The sequence below is a fragment of the Leguminivora glycinivorella genome, chromosome Z (assembly GCF_023078275.1).
Source record: "Leguminivora glycinivorella isolate SPB_JAAS2020 chromosome Z, LegGlyc_1.1, whole genome shotgun sequence".
Taxonomy (NCBI): Eukaryota; Metazoa; Arthropoda; class Insecta; order Lepidoptera; family Tortricidae; genus Leguminivora; species Leguminivora glycinivorella.
The window spans coordinates 19,743,790-19,771,579 of NC_062998.1; the positions used below are offsets into that span (position 1 = coordinate 19,743,790).

Genomic DNA, 27,790 nt, shown 5'->3' on the forward strand with positions numbered 1-27,790 from the left:
ACCATGAGCATAAAGCCCAGGAACCAACTCCGAATATAGTTGCTCAGGTGTGCAAGGAGGGTAGAGGGAGGGGTAAAATATTGTAAACGGAGATTTTAATTCACGACAGCTGCAGGTTCAGTTTACCATATTATGACCTCTAGAGTTACATACAATGTTTTTCGTCACATTTGCAAAAAAAGGGAGTTAATGCCTGACCAAAAATATATAACTATTGCCTATAGTATGAAGATTAGTTCTAATGTAATTCCGCAACATGGCGCGTAGTCATATCATATATCTGGTCAGGATTTATATTTTTTCACAGAATAATAATATTTTTTCTTGAATGTATATTCAAGAAAAAATATTATTATTCTGTGAAAAAATATAAACCTGCATTATATGATCTTTTTCGGGCACGTGTGATGAAAAATAATGTTTTCACAGCAGTCATGTCCTTTATATGGAAGACATATTTTGATTTCTAAGTGTGTCTTATTACCAAGCTGAAAGAGCCGTTAGAAAAAAAAAAAAAAAATGAAACTGCAGTTATAAATGCGATATATCACTCTTTATTTTTTTAATTGCACTAAGCGGACAAAAACTGCTGTCATTGAAGTTATGCTATCGACAAAGAAGTAAAAAATGGAATTTGACAAAACATCGCACAAAATAAATGGACTAAACACTTAACTACTGAAATTTTCTTCCATTTAATAAACATTATTCATATTCGTATCTACTTAGTAAATAGTACCTTATATAATAAGTCTAAGTGTGTGTCTGACTTAAACATTAAAATCACATTTTCACAACATTTGGATAATGTTTAGAGTATAATATGTAAGTGTTTCGAACAAGATTGTTCTGAGTGTTGGCAGCCAGGACAGCTCACGGCGCCGGGCCCTGCGCCGCCACGCTTGCGCTGGGGCAGCACACGCCTGCATACCTGGAAACATCGTTATTGCATATTATATTGTACGTCATTATACACAGTTAATAAACTCCCAATGTTCTTAGGCAAACCTTTATGCCAATTACAGCAAATTGAAAATTTTACAAATATTGCAACATGGAATCTGATTTCATGTTCTTAGGCAAACCTTTATGCCAATTACAGCATATTGAAAATTTTACAAATATTGCAACATGGAATCTGATTTCATGAGAATCAGATAAGGATTGCAATCTGTAGAGAACATCCGGATCAACAAAAGCAAATTTCTTCCTTGATCCTTGAGGTGATTTATTAAAAGTCCCGTACGAGATTAGAGTCCCAAGACATCAAACACCTACTTCGTCGTGACATTCAGTATCTCATCACCAAGTATTAGCTTTAGATAGGTACACAGCTGTTACACATTATGTGTACGAACGTGAACTCCGATGTTCTCATGTAAGATATATATGAAGCGTATTTGGTTACCCTTGGTTGGAAGCATGCACTGCGCAGTGTATGTCCCGGTAGAGCTGCTGCGTGATGTTGCGCGCGGCGGCGCAGCGCGTGAGGTAGACGCACACGCCGGCGGCGCCGTCGGTGGCGCGCGCGCACGCCGCGTCGCTCGCCTCAGAGGGCGCCTGCAAACCGTGTTCACAAACTATCAGTAACTGCTTTTGTACACGAGGCAATCGGTTGTTGGACCAAGTAGGTTACTTAAGACAGAAATCTAATCGTGCTAGAATTATAAATGTAGATTTAGAATATTTATTTTCAGATAGATATGTAATCCATTAATGGGCGAATTACAAAAAAGTACATGTGACTTTCCGGAAGGTCATATCCATATGAAATTCTGTTAAAATATTCTTATTTCAAACGAAGCATTACTGAGAGTTTCTATTTAAGATGCAACACGTATATGAAATAGTTATAATAAACAAAGGCTGTCAAAAAACGTACATTATTATCCTTGGTAAGTTTAAGGTTAATAGTCGTCCCGTTCACTTGTAAAACGAGCGCATCCGATTTGTCATCGAGCAGGGGTTGCACCCAACCGAACTGCTCCAAGTGGTAGGGCTGCAAGGGGCTCGCAGTCATCTCGTTGAGGTCCGCAGCGGTCGTGCGTGTGGTCGACGGGGGCGCGAGCGCCGCGGGCCGGTAGGACGCGGACGGGTAGTGCGCGGGCGCCGATGGCGGGTAGAGCGCGGGCGCGGGGAGGCCGGGCCGGGGCGGGCCCGCGATCCCATACGCGGCTGATCCTCCAGCTAAGCCTCCTTAAACACATCTTAATTAGTTTTCAACATTCACGGAAGATGAGATAAATAAACATTATATCTCTAGCAGAGCTAGCAAAACACGTTCAATATTTCATATATTAAGTGTGTTTCCAAGTATGATAATTATGAGGGCGTGAAGAGACTATTCTATGTTGTACATGTAGGTATATTAACACAGGGGTCGGACAGTTTTTCAGAAGAGAAAACCTCAGTAGATACGAGTATCAAAATCTTGAAAAAATATAAATATTGTCAGGTATCTATGTAAAATAATACATATTTATTTTGTATGTATATTAAGTAGCTTAATGAGCTGCATGTGGCTCGCGAACTGTTTCACCGACCCCTGCCTTAACATAATGTGATATACAGGGTGGTCCAAACCCTGACGTCAAAATCTTTTTTTAGATTCCTCACATCATGGGCTATTAGAATATACCATGTATATTGGTCGATTTTTTGTGCTTTTCGAGTTACGAATTTTTGTAATTTTCTTCCATATATTCTGATAGCCCATGATGTGAGGATTGAGGAATCAAAAAAATTCTTGACATCTAGGTTTGGACCACCCTGTATATTATAAATAATATGTTGTCATACAAGTAAGTACTTTCGAATTATATATTAAGTTATTTATACTTATGAAATCGACAGCATGTTATGTTACATAAAATTGTCGTCTTAAAATTCAAGGAGCGAAGTTACAAAACGTAGTACAGAAGAAATATTTTTGTATTTGTATGTACTTTACCAGTTGCACGAAATGCGTATATCGCGTATCTACATTGTATGTAAATAACTTCGCATGTCCATCAAAACTTTCCAGATCTGAAGTCGGGGGCGTTTAACCGGCCCGCCTCTCCTCACCTCAGGACTCGACCGAGTCGTGAAACCCTATGCGACACTGATAGATAACTGTCGCAACATGTCCTTTCTCTGTATGATACATATCACATCCCAACGTTGTGTTATTAATATGAAAAAAATCGCGATCACTACGCTCGCGTTTGCAATTTTATTCTGTATGACCCATATGACTCGAACCCCCGCTTGGACTTTCCATATCTACTTGCTTGTCTAACTCTTAAATATCCCTGGCAGGCCTACCTGATATGGCAGGCCTATCCGTCCGATACATAGAACTGTGGTACCGACGACGGGGATAACTATAGCCACTATAGCTACTATAGCCACTCATCGGTGATGGTCCTGAAATTTACACATTTACCAATTACTATCGTCAGGGCGACAGGCTATAAGAAAACCTTAATGAAATATTTTCCATGCTCTGAGTGTACTTACTTATTTATTTCATGAATCCCAATCATGCTTACAATCTTTTAAATCATATGCACATGCTAGGCGTGGACAGGCAGTCGTAACACAATTTCCTCCGCTCAATGCATGAAATGATGACGTGAACTAACAACCGACTTTTATATGAACGATTTTCCCCGGCGTCGACAACACAGGACGAGGTCAATATGTATCACATCCATACTAATATTATAAATGGAAAAGTGTGTGTGTCTGTTTGTTTGTCCGTCTTTCACGGCAAAACGGAACGGCGAATTGACACGATTTTTAAGTGGAAATAGTTGAAGGGTTGGAGAGTGACATAGGCTATTTTTTGTCTCTTTCAAACGCGAGCGAAGCCGCGGGCAAAAGCTAGTATCTTATAAATTATAATACTTATAATTCTAAACTCACCACCTGATCTGTTTGTAAGAAGAGCTGTACCTCTTAACACAGGTATTATTTTACCTAAAAAGAGGTATTATGTAAACTGTTGTGACTGTTGTGAGTTGAACAAATATTTTTTTTCATGACATAAATGATTTGAATGAACCTAGCACCCTTTTGATGTGGGAACCATACCCATGAGAGCAACCTTAAGCTCAATTGACAACATTTCATAATTTGTAATGCCTGCCCGAGCAGCTACGAATAAAAAAAAAACGTTAAGTATCGGTCTAAGATTTTTCAGATTTAATTGCAAAAAAATCAACGGATTCCGAGTGTTCTATATCATTAGTTAATGCAAATATGACTAGGTAATATAAAATTGTCAAAATGATTGTTGTCTAATAATGCCAATAGAACCTACAATGCTGTCGATTATGTGTTAATCAATTACAACTTATAGAGTAAGTACTTACTTATTTAACGACATTTCAAAGATGTTTTGTTTAAGAGAGAATAAGTTTAAGATAACTAACACTTTCTAACAGATTAGGCATTGAATAGTAATCGATATTCCAGTGTATTGGAGATAGTTATAGTATTTATTACTCGCGTAATAAGTATACATATTTGTTGGACTCAGATAATTCCACGAAAATATTATAAACAAAGCAAACGTGTCATTAGGTATTCTTATTATTCCACGATAACGCAACGACGTCGTGGTTATTTGGCACCTACTTGTTGTTTACTTTTGATTCCTATGCATAGTTTTTATGTTTACTTATTTGAATAGACATTGGCAAAAATAAAATGTAAAATGTATAATACTTAACGTTAGTAGTACTTTATAATGGGGTGATCAATAACTATTTGTCATAATATATTTCCACTGGCGCTTCATGACAAGGAAAGGACTTCGCTGCATCTATTTGCAAATGTCTAATGCCCATCTAAAGCAATCTTCTGTAAACAATTGTCATCCTGACTTTGAAGTCAAAAGATGCTATCGATTCTATAAATTCTCTCTACGTTTATCTTAGCGATTCATATTCGCTTTCTACAAACGATTATCATACCTATTGTCTTAGAGGGCGGTTTGTGTTAAGGGATATCGTGTGTGTGTGGATTGAGTGAGCACCTTCCGAAAATAAAAAAAAATATGCTGATCATTTAGTAAAAGTTCTAAAACAATTGTAAAACGAATCTCTGAATTTGTAAAAAGATAAATCAAAAGATACAGCCATTAACATGTGCTCACTCAGTTCTCACAAACTACCAACGAAAACAGTGAATATATTCATTTAACATATAATATTTATATACTAACATTTAGTAAAAAATAGGCCAACCTACCTCTATAAATATTAGATCACCTAGTGACGTATTAAATTTTTTACAAATAGTTTCTTATGCTCACTCAATCCACACACTTTTGAAAAGCCGAATTTTGATGAAAAACTTAAGATTTAGACCGCTATTATATGTGTATAGTTTAGTAAAAGTGAAATGGAAATTTGTAAAATACAAAACGAACCACTAACGTGTCAGGTTTTTTTATAATAAATTTTTGTAAGTGCTCACTCAGTCCACACGTTTTGAGAAAGTTAAAAATGTAAATATCTTACGATTTGTAGCACCTAAGACACTCGAAAGTACTTCAACATTTAGTAAAAATTTTTACTAAATATCCACCATCTAATATTTTATATTCGTTGTCTGGTTTTAAAGATATTCAGACATAACTTTTCTCATACAAATGTATCAAGTAGGGTGACCACACTATGTCGGCTCCTGATTTTCCCCACCTTCCCATTGTCATATTGAGATTGGGGAGTTTCGTTCGTTCAATTTTGATAATATTAAACTAATACCATATTAATAATATTAGGAGAATTATTCTCCATCTGCAAACTGTTTTTAGGTTATGTTCTTGGCCTAGTGATGATGTGTATTGTGTAATTTTTATCGACGTCAGGATAATAACCATATCGACATGCATGCATTAAAAAGGACATGAATAATAATTGGTAAGAAACAAAGAATATAATACTTCACTAGTAAGAAACCAGAACCTGGTAATCTAATCGCGCTAACAGATGAGCGTACCGGATTTGTAAGTGGGAGCGAGAAATAGTTATTCTTTTCTCGCTCCCACTTACAAATCCGGTAAACTATTATCAAAATTGAACGAAACTCCCCAATCTCAATATGACAATGGAAAGGTGGGGAAAATCAGGAGCCGACATAGTGTGGTCACCGTACTTGATACATTTGTATGAGAAAAGTTATGTCTGATTATCTTTAAAACCAGACAACGAATATAAAATATTAGATGGTGGATATTTAGTAAAAATTTTTACTAAATGTTGAAGTACTTTCGAGTGTCTTAGGTGCTACAAATCGTAAGATATTTACATTTTTAACTTTCTCAAAACGTGTGGACTGAGTGAGCACTTACAAAAATTTATTATAAAAAAACCTGACACGTTAGTGATTCGTTTTGTATTTTACAAATTCCCATTTCACTTTTACTAAACTATACACATATAATAGCGGTCTAAATCTTATGTTTTTCATCAAAATTCGGCTTTTCAAAAGTGTGTGGATTGAGTGAGCATAAGAAACTATTTGTAAAAAATTTAATACGTCACTAGGTGATCTAATATTTATAAAGGTAGGTTGGCCTATTTTTTACTAAATGTTAGTATATAAATATTATATGTTAAATGAATATATTCACTGTTTTCGCTGGTAGTTTGTGAGAACTGAGTGAGCACATGTTAATGGCTGTATCTTTTGATTTATCTTTTTACAAATTCAGAGATTCGTTTTACAATTGTTTTAGAATTTTTACTAAATGATCAGCATATTTTTTTTTATTTTCGGAAGGTGCTCACTCAATCCACACACACACAATCATATCTAGTAGAAATGATCTAGTCCAACAAAGACATACTTATTACTAGAGATCAGTCTTTACACAAACCTCGATTTGCATCGCCTTGGCCGTCGTAATCCTCGGCTTCGTAATAGTCAGCAGATTCGACGGCGAAGTCCGCGACCGGCATAGGCGCGCCAGAGAAAGCCTCTTTAGAACAAAACAAGCGCCCAGTAAGCACAGATACGCACATCACACTTCACACGCATTCCACCACACTCGATATTCGCCATGATTCTCACCCAGCCTGATGCTCGCGTTGGGCCAACTCTGGACAATCTCAGGGACACAGAGATAAACGCCTATGGCATCTCATTCGGTCATGAATTAACCAAAGTTGGTTCGGTCTCTACGGTTAGACAGGGTTTTTGTGGAGGAGCAACCTTCTCTACCCCAATTATTGGTAGAAAAACGGTTTTTTTTTTCATAATATTTATTAACTGAGCGGCAGCTCTGCTTTAGATCACATTATTTTACTAATGATATTTCAACTCTTTAGAGTTTGGTTTTGTTTGGAACTTGTTTTAATGTTGCAATTTTTTTTAAATGTTTCGGCACATGATAGTGTTTCATGCACGAAATGCAGTAAATAAACACATCAAACAATTCCATTTGGATCATTCAATAATGTTAATAAAAAAAAAGGATGTAGTAATTGATATAGTTGAAGGATAATCGATTCAAGATCCGAATGGTATAGAGAAGTACTGACTAGACAATCGTTCCATGGAAACACAACACACATGCTAACAAACTCCGCAATCACAGACCATATATTAAATCAGAGACAGCGTATGCACTAGTGGTTTGGTTGAGTGCGTTCAAAGACTTCAAAGTACATATACTAATGGTATTATTTTACGGGAAAAAAGAGAAATCTAGCGTCATTTAATTCAATGTATGGTCTGTACTGATGAGACATCAAAGTAACGGTTAGATTTTATATCCTTACCCCCTTATAAACGTAAACTAAAGTTATCAAGCCGATAAAAATCGTTTGTCCCTTTCCGACGTATTGGTGTGACAGAAAGGGATCGGCTTATATTAACTTTAGTGAACGTTTTTGAATAAGGGGGTTATATTATAAATCATGAAATGAAATAGTAGCTGTTGCCCCATTTCAGTAGCATAAAGCTTGTTTTAAACGGCCTCCAATGCACATAGTTTATGAGTATACGGTTGTTGACAAGCAATGCCAAGAAAGCGACAGGGTACTCACGGTATCCCGCGTGTCCCGCGTTGCCCACCAGCAGCGAGGAGGGGTAGCTGGCGAAGCTGTGCGCGGCCACGGCTGCAACAAAGCCCACGTCTCAACCACCACCCACACCATGCACGCAACACATTATTACTTATTACAACTTATACTCACGTCCACCGACGCCTGGACGATCTGGAACAACGACAAAACACACTTTGTTACAATCTAGCATCTAGCAATCTAGCATGTTATAAAGGTCAGAGGAAAAGCTATTCGAGAAAAACTTTGGTTACAAAAAATATATAAAAATTAAGTGGTCATGAAGTATTTTATCGTCCCTTGTACATATGATACAACATATCATCATTAGTAATAGTCATCGGAATACTTGGTTAATACTTACATTTAATATTGATGGTTAATATACTATAATATTTACATTTTTCCGTGATATACAGTCGAGTTCATAAATATAACGCATACAATAAAGTGAAAAAATGCATGTATATTTATGAACTCTGTACCATTAAGAATTTTTAAATCATACATAACATATAATGATTTTGGTTGGTAGGATAATGAAGAGAGTAGGTACTCACTTGGTTCGTCCACTGACTGAGTGTCCACGGCGTTGGTGGCGTTGGGCTTCACTACCACGAGAGAGGTCAGCGGGGTCACCAGCTCGTACTGAAAACAAAGGTAAAAATGTATTAATTTTTCACGATTATAGCACTAGCACAGTATAATAAAGAGTATTATCGTACAGTATGGCCACTCCCGCTCCCCGCTGAAAGTGCCGCCCACCCCCTCTCGGTTACCTCACAGTTACCGCCTGTCAAAAACGCGAACGGTTGACCTGTCATATGTCACTCATACAAGCATAGTACGCGTTCACCTACACGAGCTTAGACTGTGTGCTAGGAACGCGCCTCTTTCATATATTTGATCGCCAGTGTCCGAGGTGTGGCACTAGACTTCATTGTATTCAGTAGTCTCATGTATTACAGTCACGTTCCGTTTTCATATTATCCGATCCGATATCGGATGTAGGAAAGATTTCAAAGACAAAGATGGTGGCTGAAGAGTTTTGAATGATTCACGGTTATTTTCATTAGACTTATATTGACTTATAGAGACCGTGATTACGTTTCGTGGAGTTTTTCCGTGATCATGATGCATGCAACTGCGTCGATATATCGGGAGCTCGACAAAAATCAAAAAGATAATCATGGTCTATATACCGGTCAATATATAAGTCTAATGGTGGCTTAAATATAAGGGATATCGGTCCTACATTCGATATCGAATCGGATAATGTGAAAACGCAGTAAGATAACGTGCTATACTGTGTCTGACCAGTAATACCAGTATAGTATGTCAGCAATTCCCGTCAACTTTGTACAAAAATTAAGGGAAAAGTTAAATTTGTTTTTATTAATTCCTATTTTGTTACCAAGATTTTGTTGATTAATTGAGATTTTATTAAGTTTTATTTCGTCATTAAGGTTCTCTAGTATCTATATTTTCTTAATTATAACAATTATCCTGTATATATCTTGCGAAAGTCGAATTATATTACTAAATGTTGGTAACAAAATAGGATCAATTAAAATTTGCTGACGTGGCATTGTACAAAGTTGACGGGAATTGCTGATGTAGTAGAGTAGTACCTTAAGCGCCAGCTCCTTGGCCTTGGCCTCCGGGTCGTCGGGCAGCGGGCCGTCGGCGGCGTCCTTGCGGTCCAGCAGCTGACGGATGGTGAGGCTCACCCACAGCCGCTCCAGCGGCAGGTACTGGTCGCGCGCGCGCGCCACCGGCACGCGCGGGAACACCGTGTAATGTTTCTGAGGAACATATTCATAATACATATACATACATATAATCACGCTTGTATCCCATAAAGGGGTAGGCAGAGCATATGAACTACTAAGTTTCAGTGCCACTCTTGGCAATAAGGGGTTGAAAGAAATCCAAATTGTGACATTGCAGTGACAGGTTGCCAGCCTCTCGCCTACGCCACAATTTAACCCATATCCCACAGTCGCCTTCTACAACACCCACGGGAAGGAAGGGGGTGGTGAAATTCTTAACCCGTCACCACACGGGTAAATATTCATAAGTACATCAATAAAGCTGTTTACATTCATGAGTCATATTAACACCGTGCCTATGCCGCTAGGCGCGTCCAGGGGCCTCTCTAAGGGCCAGTTGCATCAACTACAATTAACAGACATAAAATTCTGCGAACGCTTTAACGGTGATAGGCGGTTTAGCGCAACCCACCCTTTGTCTATGTACGAAAGTTGGTATTGACCTGCAGCCTTAATAGGCTACTAGACTCATATCGAATTTGGCACAAGAAATGATTCTTTTCTGTAGTATTTGACTTGAGAAACCTTCTATCTATAAACATTCGATTTTGGGTATTCAAAATGTATTATGACTACGTATTTTCGATTAAAAATGTGTCATATTGCTTTAACTTTGGCCACCGAAAACGCTGTCAGCGATGTAGTGACGTCATAGAACCTAACTTAACTTCATGTCGAGTTAATCATATGAAAGTATACTTTAAAAATGTGTTTTGCGGTTTTCAAGTCATAATAATATGGTAATATTTTTTTTCGGTTAATTGGACAGTAATTATTAATATAAGACAGACTTTAAAAAAGGGTCAAGTAGCCTATTGACATCTTTTGCGATTGTTTTCCTCACGTCGCTCCGATGTATGATCACTACAGCGCTATAGCGATGTCTTGCTCGCACATAGAACACAAGCGTCGGGCGATCCTGATTCAATTTGAAGACCGCATTAAAACTATGGTTTCAAGGGGGGTAATACGATTTGTAGACATAGGTACCTTGCCGTGGCCGTCCTCAACGCCGCAGAAGCCTTCTACGCGCGGCGCCAGCTCGGTGGCGTCGGGCGCCACGCGGCCCGCTACCACCACCTCGGAGCCAGCGTAGTACGTGCGGAACTTGTGCTTCGTCAGCGAGCCCTCTGCGATCTGCACACGCACAACACAATAAAATACATTTAGATTTCTTTACTTCATAATAAAAATTACACCATAAATTTATTACATGTCAAAGTTATGTTTATCTTCTCATCATGCTAGTCAAAAATCACATTACAAATGGAAAATAATACAAGTGCGAGTCGGGCTCGCGCACAAAGGGTTCCGTAGCAGCAAATATAATAAACTTATTATGTCAATTTATACACCTGCCAAAATTACAGTTAAATCAACCTATCTCAAAAACTATAAGAGATACTTTGATCAAACCAAAAATCGTTGAAAGAGTTAATTAGCATGCATCACCTCTATTTTTTTTAGAATTTTCGTAGTTATAAAAATAGAGGGGGGGGGGACATACTTTTTACGACTTTGAGAGCTGATATCTCAAAAACCGTTCACTTTAAGAAAAATGTTTTTTAGAAAACTTTATATCATTTTAAAAGACCTTTCCATTGATAAACGGGTATGTACATCGAAAAAAAAATTTTCATCCCTCAGTTACATGTATTCTCAATTCTTTTTTTACTATTTAGTGTCATAATTTTGTAGCGGTTCATACAACACATATTCCCATCAAATTTCATCACTGTAGTACTTATAGTTTCCGAGTAAATCGGCTGTGACAGACGGACAGACGGACAGACGGACAGACGGACAGACGGACATGACGAAACTATAAGGGTTCCGTTTTTGCCATTTTGGCTACGGAACCCTAAAAATGCTGTGTGCCCTCCTGCTCCAAGATGAATTACCTGAGGCCTACTGTGTCTCCCAATAAGGATAGTCATTTACAAATAATGACTAGCCTCCGATACTCCTTTTGGGTTTATTGAAAGTCGATGAAAACGTTCTACGACATCCATCGAGACTCAGTTTATAAACAAGGGATGATGTTATAGCGGCTGCACGCTCTTGGTGTTTTCCATAAACACTAAAGTCATGCAAAACACCACCGAACACAAACACGGCATCCCCACACCCACCATTTATTTGTATAAAAAAACGGAAATTTATTTATTTGTAATCGCTGTTTGCCGTTGTTTGTCAAGAGTGTGATACACCCTCCCGCAAACATCATAAGCGTTGGCGTCCATTTGGAATGGCTTTGCTGACGTTTCGTTCAGCAGCAGCCATAGGGTTGAGTACGGGAGACATGTTCAGACCTGTTCGGGCGGGTATGTGAAGGTGACGTCGTCGAGCAGCGGCGAGGAGATCTGCTTGTAGAAGTCGCGCAGCTGCAGCGCCGCGTCGGCCGCCTCGTAGATGTGCCGCATGAACCCGTCGTTGCGCAGCGCCAGCTTGCGCAGGAACGTACGATCTGCGTCTTCACCTGCGCACAAACAGTTCATTATAGTTCCAGGTTACGCTAAGAACTAGCCAGACAGTCCGGACAGTCGTCAGTTGTCTATTTTTAGTACCTGCGACAACTTAATCTGAATTGAAATTAATCACAAAAAAATATACCTATAGTATGCAACAATAAAATAATCTACGTAGATCACTATATAAAAATGCGGTTCAAACATACATTATGACACCTTTTTCTACCTGTGAAACTTGTTTAATTATGCTGTCTGGCATTAAGTTCGCCTTTTGTACTAAGTTTTTTTTCTTTGTGTACAGTCGACTAGAAAGAGATGTATCCATTTTTTCACCTTATTGCATTGTAATAAGGTGAAAAAGTGGATACATCTCTTTGTAGTCGACTGTACAAAAAGATTAAATAAATAAATAAATTATGTGTGGACTTGGAGTAGTTCAGTTACTAAGGAAAGGCGTCGTACGATGAAACAAAATCGCTACGATTTTTAAAAAACTGGCAGGATTCAATGCAAAATTCAATTTATATTGGTTATGTGGGACATAAACATACCGAAGGCGAGGCAGAAGATGGAGGCCTTGCGCGGGCCCGAGTTCTTCTCGGAGACGCGGCTGATGATGCGCTTGGGGTCCGTCTCGCCCACCGTCGGCTCGCCGTCCGTCAGGAACACGATGATGGACTCCAGCTCTTGCTTCTCTGAAATTGTACACTTTTTATTGGTAACCTATTAGCGTATGCCATTGTTTCGAGACTTAAAAAAAACGTAATCCAGCCTTGTTTTACTGCCACTTACTGTGATATAAACTTGTGCTTAGTCATTGGTGACTATTTTATGCCTTTACACATACAGTCACATTTTATAAATAGGTACGCAAGACAAGTACGTACAATGAAATCTCATGAAAATAATGAACGCAGCTTTGTAAGAATGACTATTGTTTTTTTGTTGGGTTGGAATGCTTCCGCATAACTACGACCGTTTATAAACTGATGAAATGAAAGGTTGGTTGGTCTCACCTTCATCAGCGTCCTGGTTAGCCTCAGTAGTAGGGGCGACAGAAGTGGAGTCCGCCGGCGGAGCGCTGGTCTGGTCGTCGGCCGTGCCGCCGGTGGCGCCCGTCTCGGCGGTGGCGCCGGTCTTGCCGGTGGCGCCGGTCTCGCCCGTGGCGCCCGTCTTGCCCGTGGCGCCCGTCTTGCCCGTGAGCGCCGGCCTGGCCACGCCCTTGCGCACGATGTCGATGGCCACGTCGAGCGCGCTGGCGATGTTTGTACCTGCGCAAGTAACACGTCCGATGTAGTCCGATGTGTATGTACACGTAATTACGTATAATAAAATTTGGCTGGGCCAATACTTTATTGTTGACGAACGAGGTTCGGAGAAATTCTCGTCATTTAGATAATTTTCGTCATGCTCCGAACAACGTAGAGGCTCCTATTTACCCATGTCAAATAACGGCTCTAGGCTGCGTATTACGGACAATTCCGACTCCTAAATCCTAAATTATAGTTATGATTTCAAAATCACGAGCGTTTTTCCGAGCTTTGATGAGAAAGTATACCAAATGGAGGAAAATAATGCCAAGGATTATAATAGTGTAGGACTAACCTCCGACCGCGACGAGCCTGCTGACGATGACCTTGGCTTTCTCGATGTTCTCCTTGGTGGCCGGGGAGGGCGGCAGCAGCGTCACCTTGCGGCTGTGGTCGCTGTTGAAGCTGTAGTAGTAGTCCTGCGGCGGGGACGCGGCCGGCTCGTCGGCTTCCTTCAGGTCGTGGACCTGTTAGTACAACATCACGTAAGGTTCTGAATAGTGACAGTTTAGGCAGAAACAATCACACTGCAACGTTTGCAGAGTAAAATTAGCTAGTAGGTAGTTACGTATGGAGACTGAAACTTTTTCAACTAAATATAAAATTATGTATCGTGTTGCCATGGGTACGGCAAAATATTTACAACGTATACAGGGATAGGGGTTTACTACGGATACAGAAACGAAGATACACAAACTTTCGTAGTCGTAGTAGTGCACTGTCCACGCAGTTCACGTAGCAAAGAATTACTGGGATGTCTAGCTCTACTGCCTGAGAGCCATTCGCACGGTCATGCGGTGGGACACGGTACCTTGACGCTGGAGCTGAACTCCACGACGCTGAAGTGGTCGCCCTCGCGCAGCTCGGAGAGGATGGCCCGCATGGCCTCGCGCAGCTGCACGGTCTTGCGGTCGGACACGGTACCTTGACGCTGGAGCTGAACTCCACGACGCTGAAGTGGTCGCCCTCGCGCAGCTCGGAGAGGATGGCCCGCATGGCCTCGCGCAGCTGCACGATCTTGCGGTGGGACACGGTACCTTGACGCTGGAGCTGAACTCCACGACGCTGAAGTGGTCGCCCTCGCGCAGCTCGGAGAGGATGGCCCGCATGGCCTCGCGCAGCTGCACGGTCTTGCGGTCGGACACGGTACCTTGACGCTGGAGCTGAACTCCACGACGCTGAAGTGGTCGCCCTCGCGCAGCTCGGAGAGGATGGCCCGCATGGCCTCGCGCAGCTGCACGATCTTGCGGTGGGACACGGTACCTTGACGCTGGAGCTGAACTCCACGACGCTGAAGTGGTCGCCCTCGCGCAGCTCGGAGAGGATGGCCCGCATGGCCTCGCGCAGCTGCACGATCTTGCGGTGGGACACGGTACCTTGACGCTGGAGCTGAACTCCACGACGCTGAAGTGGTCGCCCTCGCGCAGCTCGGAGAGGATGGCCCGCATGGCCTCGCGCAGCTGCACGATCTTGCGGTGGGACACGGTACCTTGACGCTGGAGCTGAACTCCACGACGCTGAAGTGGTCGCCCTCGCGCAGCTCGGAGAGGATGGCCCGCATGGCCTCGCGCAGCTGCACGATCTTGCGGTGGGACACGGTACCTTGACGCTGGAGCTGAACTCCACGACGCTGAAGTGGTCGCCCTCGCGCAGCTCGGAGAGGATGGCCTGCATGGCCTCGCGCAGCTGCACGATCTTGCGGTCGGACATGGAGCCGGACGTGTCCAGCACGAACACCACCAGCTTGGTCAGCGGCGGCAGCGACTCCGGCGCGAAGAAATGCACGAAGTAACCATCGTTCACCTATTTCAAAATCCATTATAGTCTGTTAACGTCACTATACACGGTGCAACAAGAGGAAACCGAATAATTTTAACAGCGTATTCCTGATCACATTAGATTAGAAGACTAAAATGTCAAAAAAAATCTGGATTTCTCCTACCTTAAGAGTTATTAGCATTAAAAAAAATTAACAATTAATTATTATTTCTCAGCACAAAACGCGATGTGTTTTGGTGGCGATGATGCTATTATCGGGCATAATCTATCTTCGCTCATAGATGTGAAAAAGTGACAAGTGATCTACTCACTGAAAAAAGTATATAATGAGAAAAAAAAAGTAAAAGTTTATTTTAAGTGCCTCTTTTACGAATAACATTGAGATTTTATGTGAAAATACATTTAAAAAATACACATAAAAAAAATTTTTTTTGGCGAATTTTACTTGACGTCATATAACATTTAATCTGTTTTTGGCCTCAGAAATGCGTGGTTACAATCTTTCGGTAACCTCGTGTTAGACCGTGTATAAAACAACAGCAAATTTAAAAAGTGTACAAATGTTTATCGAGATGATGGCGCTGTTTCGTTATTACTCTAATTTACGACTACAATTAATGTAACTCGCACATACAAACACAATAATTGCAGAACATAGATCCAAGCTGTATTTGGACTCCTATTGAAATCTTAACTTAATCTAAGCTTTATAAAAACACAAAAAAACAGGGGATCTCGAATACTTACAAGAATTTCACCATTCTTTGGGCGTTCCACATCGTACTGCACCACAAATTGTCCCAGCACCCCTTTCGGTGGGGTCTTCTCAGTGTGGTACCAAGGTCTGGAAGACTGTTGCGATTCCTTGCTTTTATCCTGTAAAATTAACGGACCGTGTTATTAAGTCTTATATTTTCAAGTCTTGTTGCAGTTGGAAAATAGATTAGATTTAGGTTTCTCTATTTAATGATAAAAATTACAATATAAATTTGTCAAAATTATGTTTATCTTCTCAACATGATTGTAAAAAATTACATTACCTTATAAATTCTAAAGTAATATTATTAATAGTACCTCCTAATAACGATCGTCATTTACATAGAAAAAATACTCAAAGCACAATAAAAGCGATAATTATAATAATATATGTATTCAAGAATACACGTGTGAATTTTAATAATGACAAAGATAAATCGTGATCTGTATAGCAATATATCGACGCAATTGATACACATCTACGGTAAATTGATTAACTGCTAACCTCATAGACTTGCATGAGTCTCTTTTGCTCCTCGAGATCCGGCTTGAAGGTGATGGTCGCCTCGCGCTTGTCCTCCGACCTCTCGATAACCGCTATCGCGTTACCTGCCGCCGACAAAAACTATCTTCATTAATATTCATATCAACAGACTAAATAAATCACTGCTGCGTTGCATGTGATATTGAGCAGTTCAAAACATGAGTATTTAGCGTGTAATCCTTGTGACCAACTTCGTACACGTTTTTGTTTTGTTGCTTGTTTTTGCTATGCTTGTTGTTAAGAATTTTAAACGGTGTTCTTAATTTCGTTGCGACGATACGTTCTGTCCTTCAAGGTGTTTAATTTTCTATAGGAATCATACACGCGTATGCCTCCTATAGAAAATTAACATTTTAACGTTTCTAATCTGTTACCTATTTACAGTAGTTACCTACTCAGATGTATGAAAGCTGTCAGTAGTAGGTAGACAGTTTGCAGTTTTGCGTTTGCAAATCTGACGGGGTTCTCCCAATTTTTATGCATGTCCTCCTGACTCACGACAAATGAAAAATTCCTCGGAAAACAACAAGCGAAACGTTGCTGATAAGACGCTCGGATAAGCAAAAACCAGCACACTCGCGCACGTGCACGGTCACGGTGAGCTTGTGCACGCTTGCCGTGCAGCATGTGGTGTACGGTACTCACTGGGGTCCTCCTCGGTGAGGTCGATCTCGTTACCGGTGCGCACCTCGGGCACGCGCAGCGCGGTGAGCGGCTGCGCCTCGCGCACGTGCACGGTCACGGTGAGCTTGTGCACGCTTGCCGTGCAGCATGTGGTGTACGGTACTCACTGGGGTCCTCCTCGGTGGGGTCGATCTCGTTGCCGGTGCGCACCTCGGGCAAGCGCAGCGCGGTGAGCGGCTGCGCCTCGCGCACGTGCACGGTCACGGTGAGCTTGTGCACGCTTGCCGTGCAGCATGTGGTGTACGGTACTCACTGGGGTCCTCCTCGGTGGGGTCGATCTCGTTGCCGGTGCGCACCTCGGGCACGCGCAGCGCGGTGAGCGGCTGCGCCTCGCGCACGTGCACGGTCACGGTGAGCTTTTGCACGGTTGCCGTGCAGCATGTGGTGTACGGTACTCACTGGGGTCCTCCTCGGTGGGGTCGATCTCGTTGCCGGTGCGCACCTCGGGCACGCGCAGCGCGGTGAGCGGCTGCGCCTCGCGCACGTGCACGGTCACGGTGAGCTTTTGCACGGTTGCCGTGCAGCATGTGGTGTACGGTACTCACTGGGGTCCTCCTCGGTGGGGTCGATCTCGTTGCCGGTGCGCACCTCGGGCACACGCAGCGTGGTGAGCGGCTGCGCCTCGCGCACATGCACGGTCACGGTGAGCTTGGGCACGGGCGCGCCGGGCAGCAAGTTGATGTCGTGGTTGTACACGCCGTTGCGCCGCACGAGCAGCTCCTCGTAAGTCAGATTGAAGACACCCAAGCTGTTTGGTCCCACGTTTACGTTCACCATGAACTCGTTGGAGTCGCGGGCTCTGAAATATCAAAATACATGTAGCATTTCTATTATTTTGATGCTGATCTAATGCTATGAAAATGTACAAAGCCAGCATATAAGTCATAAACATTCGTAAATAATTTCTACATATTCTAAAAAACTTACTTGGCAGCGACATGACCGGCACTTATTCCTTGAGAGACTGCCTGGTCATATATCCTTTTAGCTTCTTCCTTTTCTTTTACATAAGCTTTGTACGTCTTTCCGTCCAAAGTCCTGTAAAATAATAACAATCACGTGTGTCAAACTGTTTTTAAGTAACAAAGAATAGATTCGTTTATATGGGAATGAAAAAAAAACTATAAACTAGCAAAGAACATCTTTTCATGTCCTAATAGTTACTTAATGAAAACTTTCAAGGTACCTATATTTGCCAATGCCACTATCGGTCGGATCCAGAAATATTCTCAGTAAGTATCCTGTTTTCAAAGCCCTTGATTATGTCTATGTATGTATATGAATATGTGCAAAATTACATTTGGAATCCGCTGATGAAGGCGGTCTCCGGTATGAGCACCCGGAACACGGCCTCTTGGCCGCGGTCGGCGGGGTTGCGCACGCGCGTGACCACGGCCGTGCGCGCGTACCGCATCGACACCTCGGAGCGCACGTCCATCTCCGTCACCTTCAGCGGCGGCGGCGGCCCGCTCGTCGTCGGCGGCGCCGGCGTTGACGACGTCGGGCTTGTGCTCGGCTAAGTAACGACGTCAATATTTAGACTGGTACGGATTCCCGAGGTGACAAAAGTTTATGTAGCCTTGGTCGTCCCGACTTGCCGCAGGCGACGTCCAACGACACATCGTTCATACGCCGGAAGGCGATAACGACAACACCCAAACATTTTCAAACATAGCATACAGACCGCGGCGAGTCAGGACGACCAAAGCTTTCATTGCACATGAACCATCAGCAACCTTCTTTTATGGAAAACCTCATATTATTGCGAGTGATTGTACTTAAATAAAAGTACCTACAACTGTTATTTATTCAAGACATGAGTCCAAACTATTGCTTCACGCAATGACTCAGAAGAATAGTAAATTACTATTTTATTCTATGGTACAGTCGTGTTCGATACAAAAATGAGCTATCGTCGAAATTTTGCTCTTTCGCGGACAGTATACACAAATAGGTTCTCAGTATACACAAAAAAGTACAACAATCAAGTGTAAAAGATATATGTATAGGTCTTCGCACTATACCTACTTAAAAATCTCAATAACACTTGTGTGTTTATTGTACTATAGTCAAAATTAAAACTAAACCTACATTTAGTTTGAAATACCGAGACTTCACAACACAATTTCAAGAAATTTATACGAGTCAAAAGAAAATACAATTGAAATACCTCATTTTCATCTCGAGTGACGACTAGAGGGTCGTGGGTGCTGGCGGGCAGGGCCGTGGCAGCCGCCGCGCACAGCGCTGCCACCAACAACGTCCACCGTAGCATCTTACTCTGAAATAAAACAATGTTTTCAACACCATTTCCTAAAGGGCTTCTTCATTGTTCTGCAAAAAAGAATACTATGTTGTTTCCTCGTGAAGGCGAATAAAAGTGACTTAGGCCGGTTGCATCAAACTGTCTGTCACCGTTAAAGCGTTCGATAAATTTTATTGTATGGAAAGTTCCATAGACGTCTGCTGCGTGACGATGATGTGTCTGTCAAATGTGGTTGATGTAACTGGCCCTAAGTGATGATTCAACTTCTTGCTTGCGCTATTTCGTCTTATTGCCACGACTCATGAAAGCCCGATTATACATTTATACTGATGAATAAGGTACCGCCGCCTAAAGTAGCCCATCGTTATCGTTTATGTCACCTTATTTTCAGTTTTAATATTAACTTCTAGTTCTGTTTATGGTACTAACGAACATAGACATAATTTAAGCTGTACCAGTACCAGAAAGTGAGATAAGGTGCATTAGGGTAATTCCGAATGACAGAAATGCGCGGGTAAATTCGAAAGGGGAACCTTGATATGATGGAAATAATGTTAGTGTATTGATGCGACTTTCGAAATTAGACGACTTTTGTAATTACCGTAATGCACCTTATCTTAAAAACCGGGCCATCTTAGGCGCTAATACCTTAAATAAAGTAAATCCGTGTGTCTTATTTGTATTTATCAGTGCTATAAATTATATCTACATATACATATGTACTTTGTTTACACCACGTTTTAATCGTGGCAAAAAAACATTTAGGATTGTGCAACAGAGGACAAATACGATAAATATTCTCAGAACAGAGGTCAAAATGAGATCATTGTTTTACCTAACTATAAGTAAATGTACCTACAAACATTTCCGATAAGCTGATGACATGCTATCACGCGCGTTCTGGGTACCTACCTAAGTTGCAGAAAACAAGAAACCGCGCGTGGTCTCGGCCCGGCCGACCGTTTCGGTCTTGGGAAATACCCCTCGCCAATACTTGCTTACCAGTGTTAGCCATCGATCTAAACTACCTAGATGCACCATCACGGCTTAGAATGTGTCCGCAGCAAATTGTGCTTGAAAATGTTCTAAGCACAATTGGGCGGTCAGTAGCGCTTCATCCGCCGTGTCGGCAACATGCCTAAGTGCTCCGTAAAAAAGTGCAAAAATAACACCTTATATACGTTGAAAAAGGATGACGTATCGTATTTCCGGTAAGTAATTGTTAATAATTTTATAATGTTATGCATTTGTGGTCAAAATGGCTTCCTAACTTACAAAAAACATTTATTTTCTAGAATAATTAAAGTAAATTCCTTGATTTGGTCTTACGCAGTTTGTCTCTTTCTCTCGCGCTATACTAGTAATGAGCGGACGGCGACAAAAGATGGATGAAGTGGAACATAGTTAAAAATGGAATGATGGAGTCGCTAATTTATATTTTTTGTAAAAGAAGCCTATTTCATATTAATAATGTATGTATTTATTTATTATTATGGACCAATAAGTCTGAAATAAATGATTTCAATTCAATAATATTAATACATATCTTATAAATTACTTTAATTATAAAAAGAAACAACCCGGGAATAGCAAATTCGTTTTTAAGTAATAAAAAAGCTTTTTATTCCAGATTCCCAAAACAAGACGTTGAAAGGGAAAAATGGCGCAAGATTATAGCTGAGGAGCGGAGAGAAGATTTACCCAAACAAAGCTTTGAAAGAAATTATACGTAGAATAATAAATTAATGTCATCGTTCAATTCTTCTTTGTTTTAATAGCTACTTAATTCATATTCTCCAAGTGCACCCTCACACACACACACACATATGTTATATATATACATACCTACACACACACACACACATATATATATATATATATATATTTATATATATATATATATATATATATATATACCTCAGTTGACTCTATTTAATAATGCAAACATTGCAAAACGTGGAGATATTAATCAGTTCAGTTGCAATTGTCCCCCAGTCCAAATTGTCCCGCCGTACCTTATATATTTTTTTGTTTGAGATAATATCAATAAAAATATCGTACAGTAAAAACTCATTTTTTTTCGCTTAAAATACGCAACATCTCGAAAAATGTTATACCAAACGTTTTGTTCCTTAAGAAATTTTCTATCTAATAGGATTTTTTAAAACAGTTTTTCGCAAAAATACCGCAAATTTCCTCATTCTCGCCTTTCATCTCATAGCGCGACTCCCATGATGCCTCTGTCCATCCTCGTTCCCAATGTAAAAATGGCGTTTAGATTGTTGCAGCGCAAACGAAATTAAACTTAAGTTAGTTGCAATAAGACGTAGATTTTTTTAAAAATATGCACACCTGCGATCTGCGGTAATAAAATTTTATGGCTTTCGCGATGATCACATTCATTAATGTCATAACCGCCAATTGCTTGCATTTGAAATTGAACTTTAAGTACTAAGAAATAACGTTGTTTTTGTAAAAAAATGAAAGTAGTTTTTACTACATTGCGAAGTTTTCGTTTGTCAACTGGACGCACACATTTGCAACTAAGCGATCGGACACTTTTGAGTGCCGAATTTGTAGGTGATAGTGTATCTAGAGAAGTTTAAATCGATGGTGTTAGCACATTAACATTTAATGTTTTTTTGTTCACACTTAGACGTGAAATCAGGTGTTGCTTATAGGGTTTGCAATATCTATTAAGCTATTTCCTGCTTTAAAAAATGTTTTGTGTTCTCGAATTACTGGAAAATAAAAATCGATACTTTACCTATTTGATACTTAGTGCTTGCTTAGCAGTGGTAGCACACAAACATAAATGTTTTTGTTCAAACTTAGACGTGAAATCAGGCGTTGCTCATACGGTTTGCAAAATCCATTATTTCCTGCTTTAAATAAATGATTTCTGCATTCGAATTACTGGGAAATAAAATCGATACTTTGCCTACTTTACTTATACTTAGTATTAGCAAAGACATATATAACTCCGTATAGACAGATAAAGTCTAAGAAAAAACTTACCTCAGTACCATACAGAAAAAGGTACGGTGGCCTAGATGGCATTACACCTTTGGGGTACGCTCGGCTAGATGGCGCTAATATTAATATTTGACATTTTAAAACATATCAAGCTAAGAATATGGGCAAAAATGTCAAAACTGAGGTTCAAAAGTTTTAAGCTTGTGTCGAGAGATGGCAGTCTACGCACTGTGATTACACATTTTCCTTTGACAGTAACTCTCTATAATACTCGATCCTCTTTGGTATTAGTGAAACGTTGACTGTCAATGAGTCAAGTACAAGCACCCCTATTGTATTAAAATAAATGGCATTTTTTTAACCGCCTTCCAAATCTCAAAGGAAGGGGTTATCAAGTCGTCTGTATGTTTTTTTTTTTTTTTTTTTAATATTTGTTCCTCGATATCTCCGTCGTTACTAGACCGATTTTGAAAATTTTTTTTTTGATTGAATGTATATGCATACAGATTGGTCCCATTTTTCTCAGCACCCAGTTCTGATGATGGGACCCTGGAGAAATCGAGGGAACTCCTCAAATCTGAAAGGCATACATATGGTGATTTTTGTGTTTTTAAAGGAACAGCATGCATTTACGTACGGAACAGTGACATTTGGTGCAGTGGAACTCCTGATGATGGTCAGAATGGAACTCCTCAAATCTGAACGGCACACTTATAGTGACTTTGGTATTTTTATAAGAACAGCATGCACTTACGTCCAGAACAGTGATATTTGGTGCAGTGGAATTGCTGATGATGGTCAGAACGGAACTCCTCAAATCTGAACGGCACACTTATAGTGACTTTGGTATTTTTATAAGAACAGCATGCACTTACGTCCAGAACAGTGACATTTGGTGCAGTGGAACTGCTGATGAAGAGTGAGCCGCCCCTGGTTAGAGTTCCGTTCTGATAATCATTCTCATCTGTAAGTACTTCAGAATCATCCAGATTTCAAAATTGGTTCAGAAATGACGGAGATATCGAATAACAAACATTAAAAAATATACAGACGAATTGATAACATAATCCAACATTTGAAAGTATTTATCACCAGAATCCCAAAGGAAGGCGGTTTTTTTTTTCTTAAAAATTATTTATACACGAGTATCCATGTGTGATTCAAAAGACTCTTAAACAGACGCTTGTTTGTATATTGTTGTATGTCAATGAAACATAAATGAAGCAGCCGCAAACAGCGAAGCAGATACGGTAACAAAAGATAAATTACGTAGCTCTACTATTGTCGAAGTTTTTATTTCACAACCAGCCATATGCAATTTTCCATGGACATTATTTGGGTATAGGTACCTATTTATTTGTAACAAGTGACATGGTAATAAGTCTTATGTATAAATATTTAAAGGTATCGGTAACGGAGGAGGAAGATCGTGAGTTCGTGATGTGAGTGTGCGGATCATCATGTGTAGCCGTACCTTAGCCGGTTAAACTAGTCGGCGCGAAGCACCGGCCAATGATACAGAGTGTTTTAAGAAGCGTCATCGTTGATTACATTTTAGAACTATTTAGTTTGAGTAGATGGTTACAGAAAATTGCAATTTTTGATTTTGGACAATAACTGACCAAAAATTGTACAGGATGATTTTCAGTAAATCATTTGAATATTAAATAACAATTAGTGTAGCTTAAGGAACTGTTGGGGTAACTTTAAATCTTAAATGTGAGTGTGCACGGGAAAACGTCCCACTTTGTCGATTGCTATAAAGCCGTTTGCGCTTTGTCAGTTTATTCATATAGGTAAAGATACAAGTAAATCTCGCCCGAATGATAACCGACAAAGTGGGACGCTTTACTAAACACATTCACAATAGTTAAACGGCTACTAACCAAATATTTATTCACTCCACTCAAAAGAAAACTTATTCGCGTAAAAAAAAAGTAAATTATCAATATTTAATTATCAGGAATCCTATTTATCTACTGGAACTAGAATCCAGAAGAGCCTCAATGTTTTAAAGTCAACCCGTTATTTACTTATTTATGTATCATACGATTCATACGTATTAACTTACTTACTCGTAAGTTTCCCTATTATTTTATTAGCCCTACCTACACTATTGTCAGAGCCGTGAATCACTCTGTATACCAACTTTAAAGCGCTAAAAAACATTATATGTTAACGGATCTTCTCGTCGACACTTACAGGTAGTGTGTTTAAAGATGCCTAGCCACGATCAAAGTAACAAAAAAAGAATAAAATGTATCCACGTTTTTTCTTGTATGTATTAAAAAAGTTCAAGGAAAATCAAACGTAGGTAATAACTATACTGTTGGCCGCATATACCGGCAGTCAATGTATTTATAAATAAACAAACGAAGTGGCGAGACGGGCCCGGAGAGTAGCATAATCAAAGAGTAGTATAATACATAGCATTCACGATGGGCTGTAAACGATTAGAATGCGTTCAGAAAAGATTGGTCAGGCCTAGGACGACGATAAGTGGAGGTCCTCGAGGAGTGGCCGCAGCCCGCAATCAATAAATAACTAGTTGCAATATGACTCCAATGCGGAAATACTCGACAACTCATCTAAGCTTTTAAACTTATTATACTAATGAAATAAAACTATGGAAACGGATTATATCGCGTATAATGAATTTACAATTCATCCCGACGTTTCGAACACTTTACAGCATTCGTTATTATACTAAACTAGCTTTTGCCCGCGATTTCACTCACGTTAGAAAGAGACAAAAAGTAGCCTATGTCACTCTCCATCCCTTCAACTATCTCCACATAAAAAGTCACTTCAATTCGTCGCTCCGTTTTGCCGTGAAAGACGGACAAACAAACAGACACACACACTTTCCCATTTATAATAATAGTATGGATTTGATCGAGCGGATATAAAACATTTATCTACATAATCTACATTACCGTGAACTTTAATATTTTATTTAAAAAAACTATGAAAAATTAAAGATCTATGGGAGACTTGTACCATATTTCAATTGCCTTTGTAACGTAAAACATAGCGAGTTAAAATTCTTCCATGGTACCTACGACTGAAGTTTATTCACAAGTTAACATACAGTGAATATCAGTTGAAGATACATAATATTATGGTTATTGGTATAACTTTTAGAAAATCAGTCATTGATCGGCATCACTGTAGGTATCCTCCTTTGGATTGGATTGGGTGCCACCAGTGTGCCAGAACGGACGTCGTTAGCGACTGCGAATTGAATAGAACAGTGGGTACTTAAAGTGGATCGTTTCTCTTCACTTTCCGACTTCCGCGCTCACGATGTTGGCGATATAGAGTACAGGCTATAGTCAGGCGACAGGTATGCAATGAAATGAAACAACTTAACTCCTATTTAACAACAACGTCATTTTAACAAGTAAATTACACCTGGAAGATATTGCTATTCAGCGATAAAATGGCCTTTCTGTAAATTGTTTTATATTGTTAAAATATTAATCAATAGGATTGACTTCACATTACGGTAGTTGATTGAACATAAGTCTGGGCTGAATTATAGGGAAACTTACCCACAAGGCCCGGTCCTAGAGGCCCAGCCAACTCCTCCTTCCTCTAAATTAGGAGTCCTAGCTCTCTAAATCCTTTAGGGTCAGCATTTGTGTTGCATCACTGTTGCATGCCTATCTAGTACTAATGTAAACATGCATAAATTATGCATTCATCTTTATTGTTGTCTTACTATAATGCAATTGTTAATAACAAAACAAATAAAATCATCCAATTGTGAGCGTATTAAAAGGATTTCATAATCCAATAATAGAACGCATTTAAATCTTAGGAAAAACTATTCATCGAACAAATTGCCTAACGAAGAAGTTAAGTAGGTAGGTAGTAAGTAGATAATAAAATAAGTATTTACATTAAATATTGCCTCATTTTACAAACGACAAATATAAATTAGGAATACCTAATCCTACCAACTTTGTTGTTTGTTTACTAATACCAACGTATACTATGTAAATAATTATGTACCTATGACTATATAACAATGTAGTGTATGTGCTTAATCGTAAATATACAAAAAATCGGACATTGGCGCCTACTTAACCTTGATTTCTGATTTATTTTCATTCGGTAACTAATAATAAAATAAGAATCATCTGACATGACTATAAATAAGGATAATGAGACGAATACGAATTATCAAACATAGCTACATATAAGTTTTTGTTGAATTTATCAACGTAAGATAAGATACCTATCCAAAACAAAGATGAGGAAAACTACAGGGAAGCCAGACATTTAAAGATAGGATAGAGTTAGATTCGCTACCGGCACGGCATGCAAGAGCCCAATATTACATAAAGTCATACGCACCGGTTTGTTTACTCTCAACGAGATGATTGCTCCAATTGGCCGTCAAATTCTGGCACGTTCCTCGCTAGTCGAAGGTAGGAGTGGAGAGCCCGCTACGTGTACAGTCGCCGTCGGCCGCCACGCAACTCGCGGCTCCGCTGCCCACCAGACGACTTATATTACATATATTATCGCTCGGCCGCCGCCGCCGCGGGTTCAACGTGTATAGCTATCTACATTCTTGTGCAGGGTCTCGGCGCTGCGTCTCTAGCGCATTACCGGCCCGGCCGGTTCCAATAGGCAGGGTTTTCCATGCCCTGTTTTGACAACATAACATATACAAAAACCCAAATCTGTTGCAGGGACTTTCCAGTATTTAATTCTGTTCAACAGAACTGATAATTTAGTCTGAATATATGTTTACACAAATAGGAAGTATGGCTTGTGAATTGTGATTGACTCTAAATATTTTAAAACAATTAGGTAAACTCATCCGATAAAGGTTGACTCAACTTTTCTAAATCTTTACATATATCATTATACTCGATCTCGAATAGACTTGTGCTTATAAATATTGACTTGTACTCAATGTACAATTACAGTCTAATTACCAAAGATTATAATTAAAAAAAAAATCAACATTTACATAAAACAAAACCTACAAAAATCTTAAATGGGTCTAACAAGTGGATTACTAGGATAAAATAACATATTATTCAGCTGATAGTGCCAGTGCCAGTCCGCATGTGTCTGTAGGTGTGTAGGTAGGTA

General features: G+C 39.9%; 1 protein-coding gene across 13 annotated transcripts; it reads right to left on the minus strand.

The window, feature by feature from the left end:
- Window positions 1-534: 534 nt before the first annotated feature.
- On the minus strand, window positions 535-27,198 carry LOC125240954 (inter-alpha-trypsin inhibitor heavy chain H4-like). Of its 13 annotated transcripts, XM_048149164.1 has the most exons (23): window positions 27,041-27,198; window positions 19,607-19,717; window positions 18,735-18,952; window positions 18,364-18,474; window positions 17,982-18,235; window positions 16,714-16,817; window positions 16,200-16,328; window positions 15,276-15,476; window positions 13,969-14,140; window positions 13,380-13,634; window positions 12,915-13,058; window positions 12,205-12,371; window positions 10,883-11,029; window positions 9,692-9,865; window positions 8,621-8,708; window positions 8,193-8,213; window positions 8,043-8,114; window positions 6,872-6,973; window positions 3,910-3,963; window positions 3,307-3,408; window positions 1,883-2,196; window positions 1,409-1,560; window positions 535-931 (listed from the first exon to the last, which is right to left on the minus strand). In XM_048149164.1, the coding sequence occupies exons 2-23, from the start codon at window positions 19,709-19,711 to the stop codon at window positions 874-876; spliced, it is 3,144 nt and encodes a 1,047-aa protein (XP_048005121.1). In that variant the 5' UTR covers window positions 19,712-19,717; window positions 27,041-27,198; the 3' UTR covers window positions 535-873. The 13 variants fall into 13 exon arrangements, with proteins under 13 accessions (XP_048005121.1, XP_048005123.1, XP_048005126.1 ...); XM_048149166.1 differs by lacking the exon at window positions 8,043-8,114; XM_048149169.1 differs by lacking the exon at window positions 6,872-6,973.
- Between the last annotated feature and the right edge of the window lie 592 nt (window positions 27,199-27,790).

Excerpts from the sequence above, each read along its gene's own strand:
- LOC125240954 (XM_048149164.1), bottom strand. The coding sequence starts at position 19,711 with ATGCTACGGTGGACGTTGTTGGTGGCAGCGCTGTGCGCGGCGGCTGCC. Across the intron at positions 12,372-12,914 it reads CATCTTCTGCCTCGCCTTCG|GTGAAGACGCAGATCGTACG; the intron begins GTATGTTTATGT and ends GTTTGTGCGCAG. Across the intron at positions 932-1,408 it reads GTGCATGCTTCCAACCAAGG|GTATGCAGGCGTGTGCTGCC; the intron begins GTAACCAAATAC and ends CGATGTTTCCAG.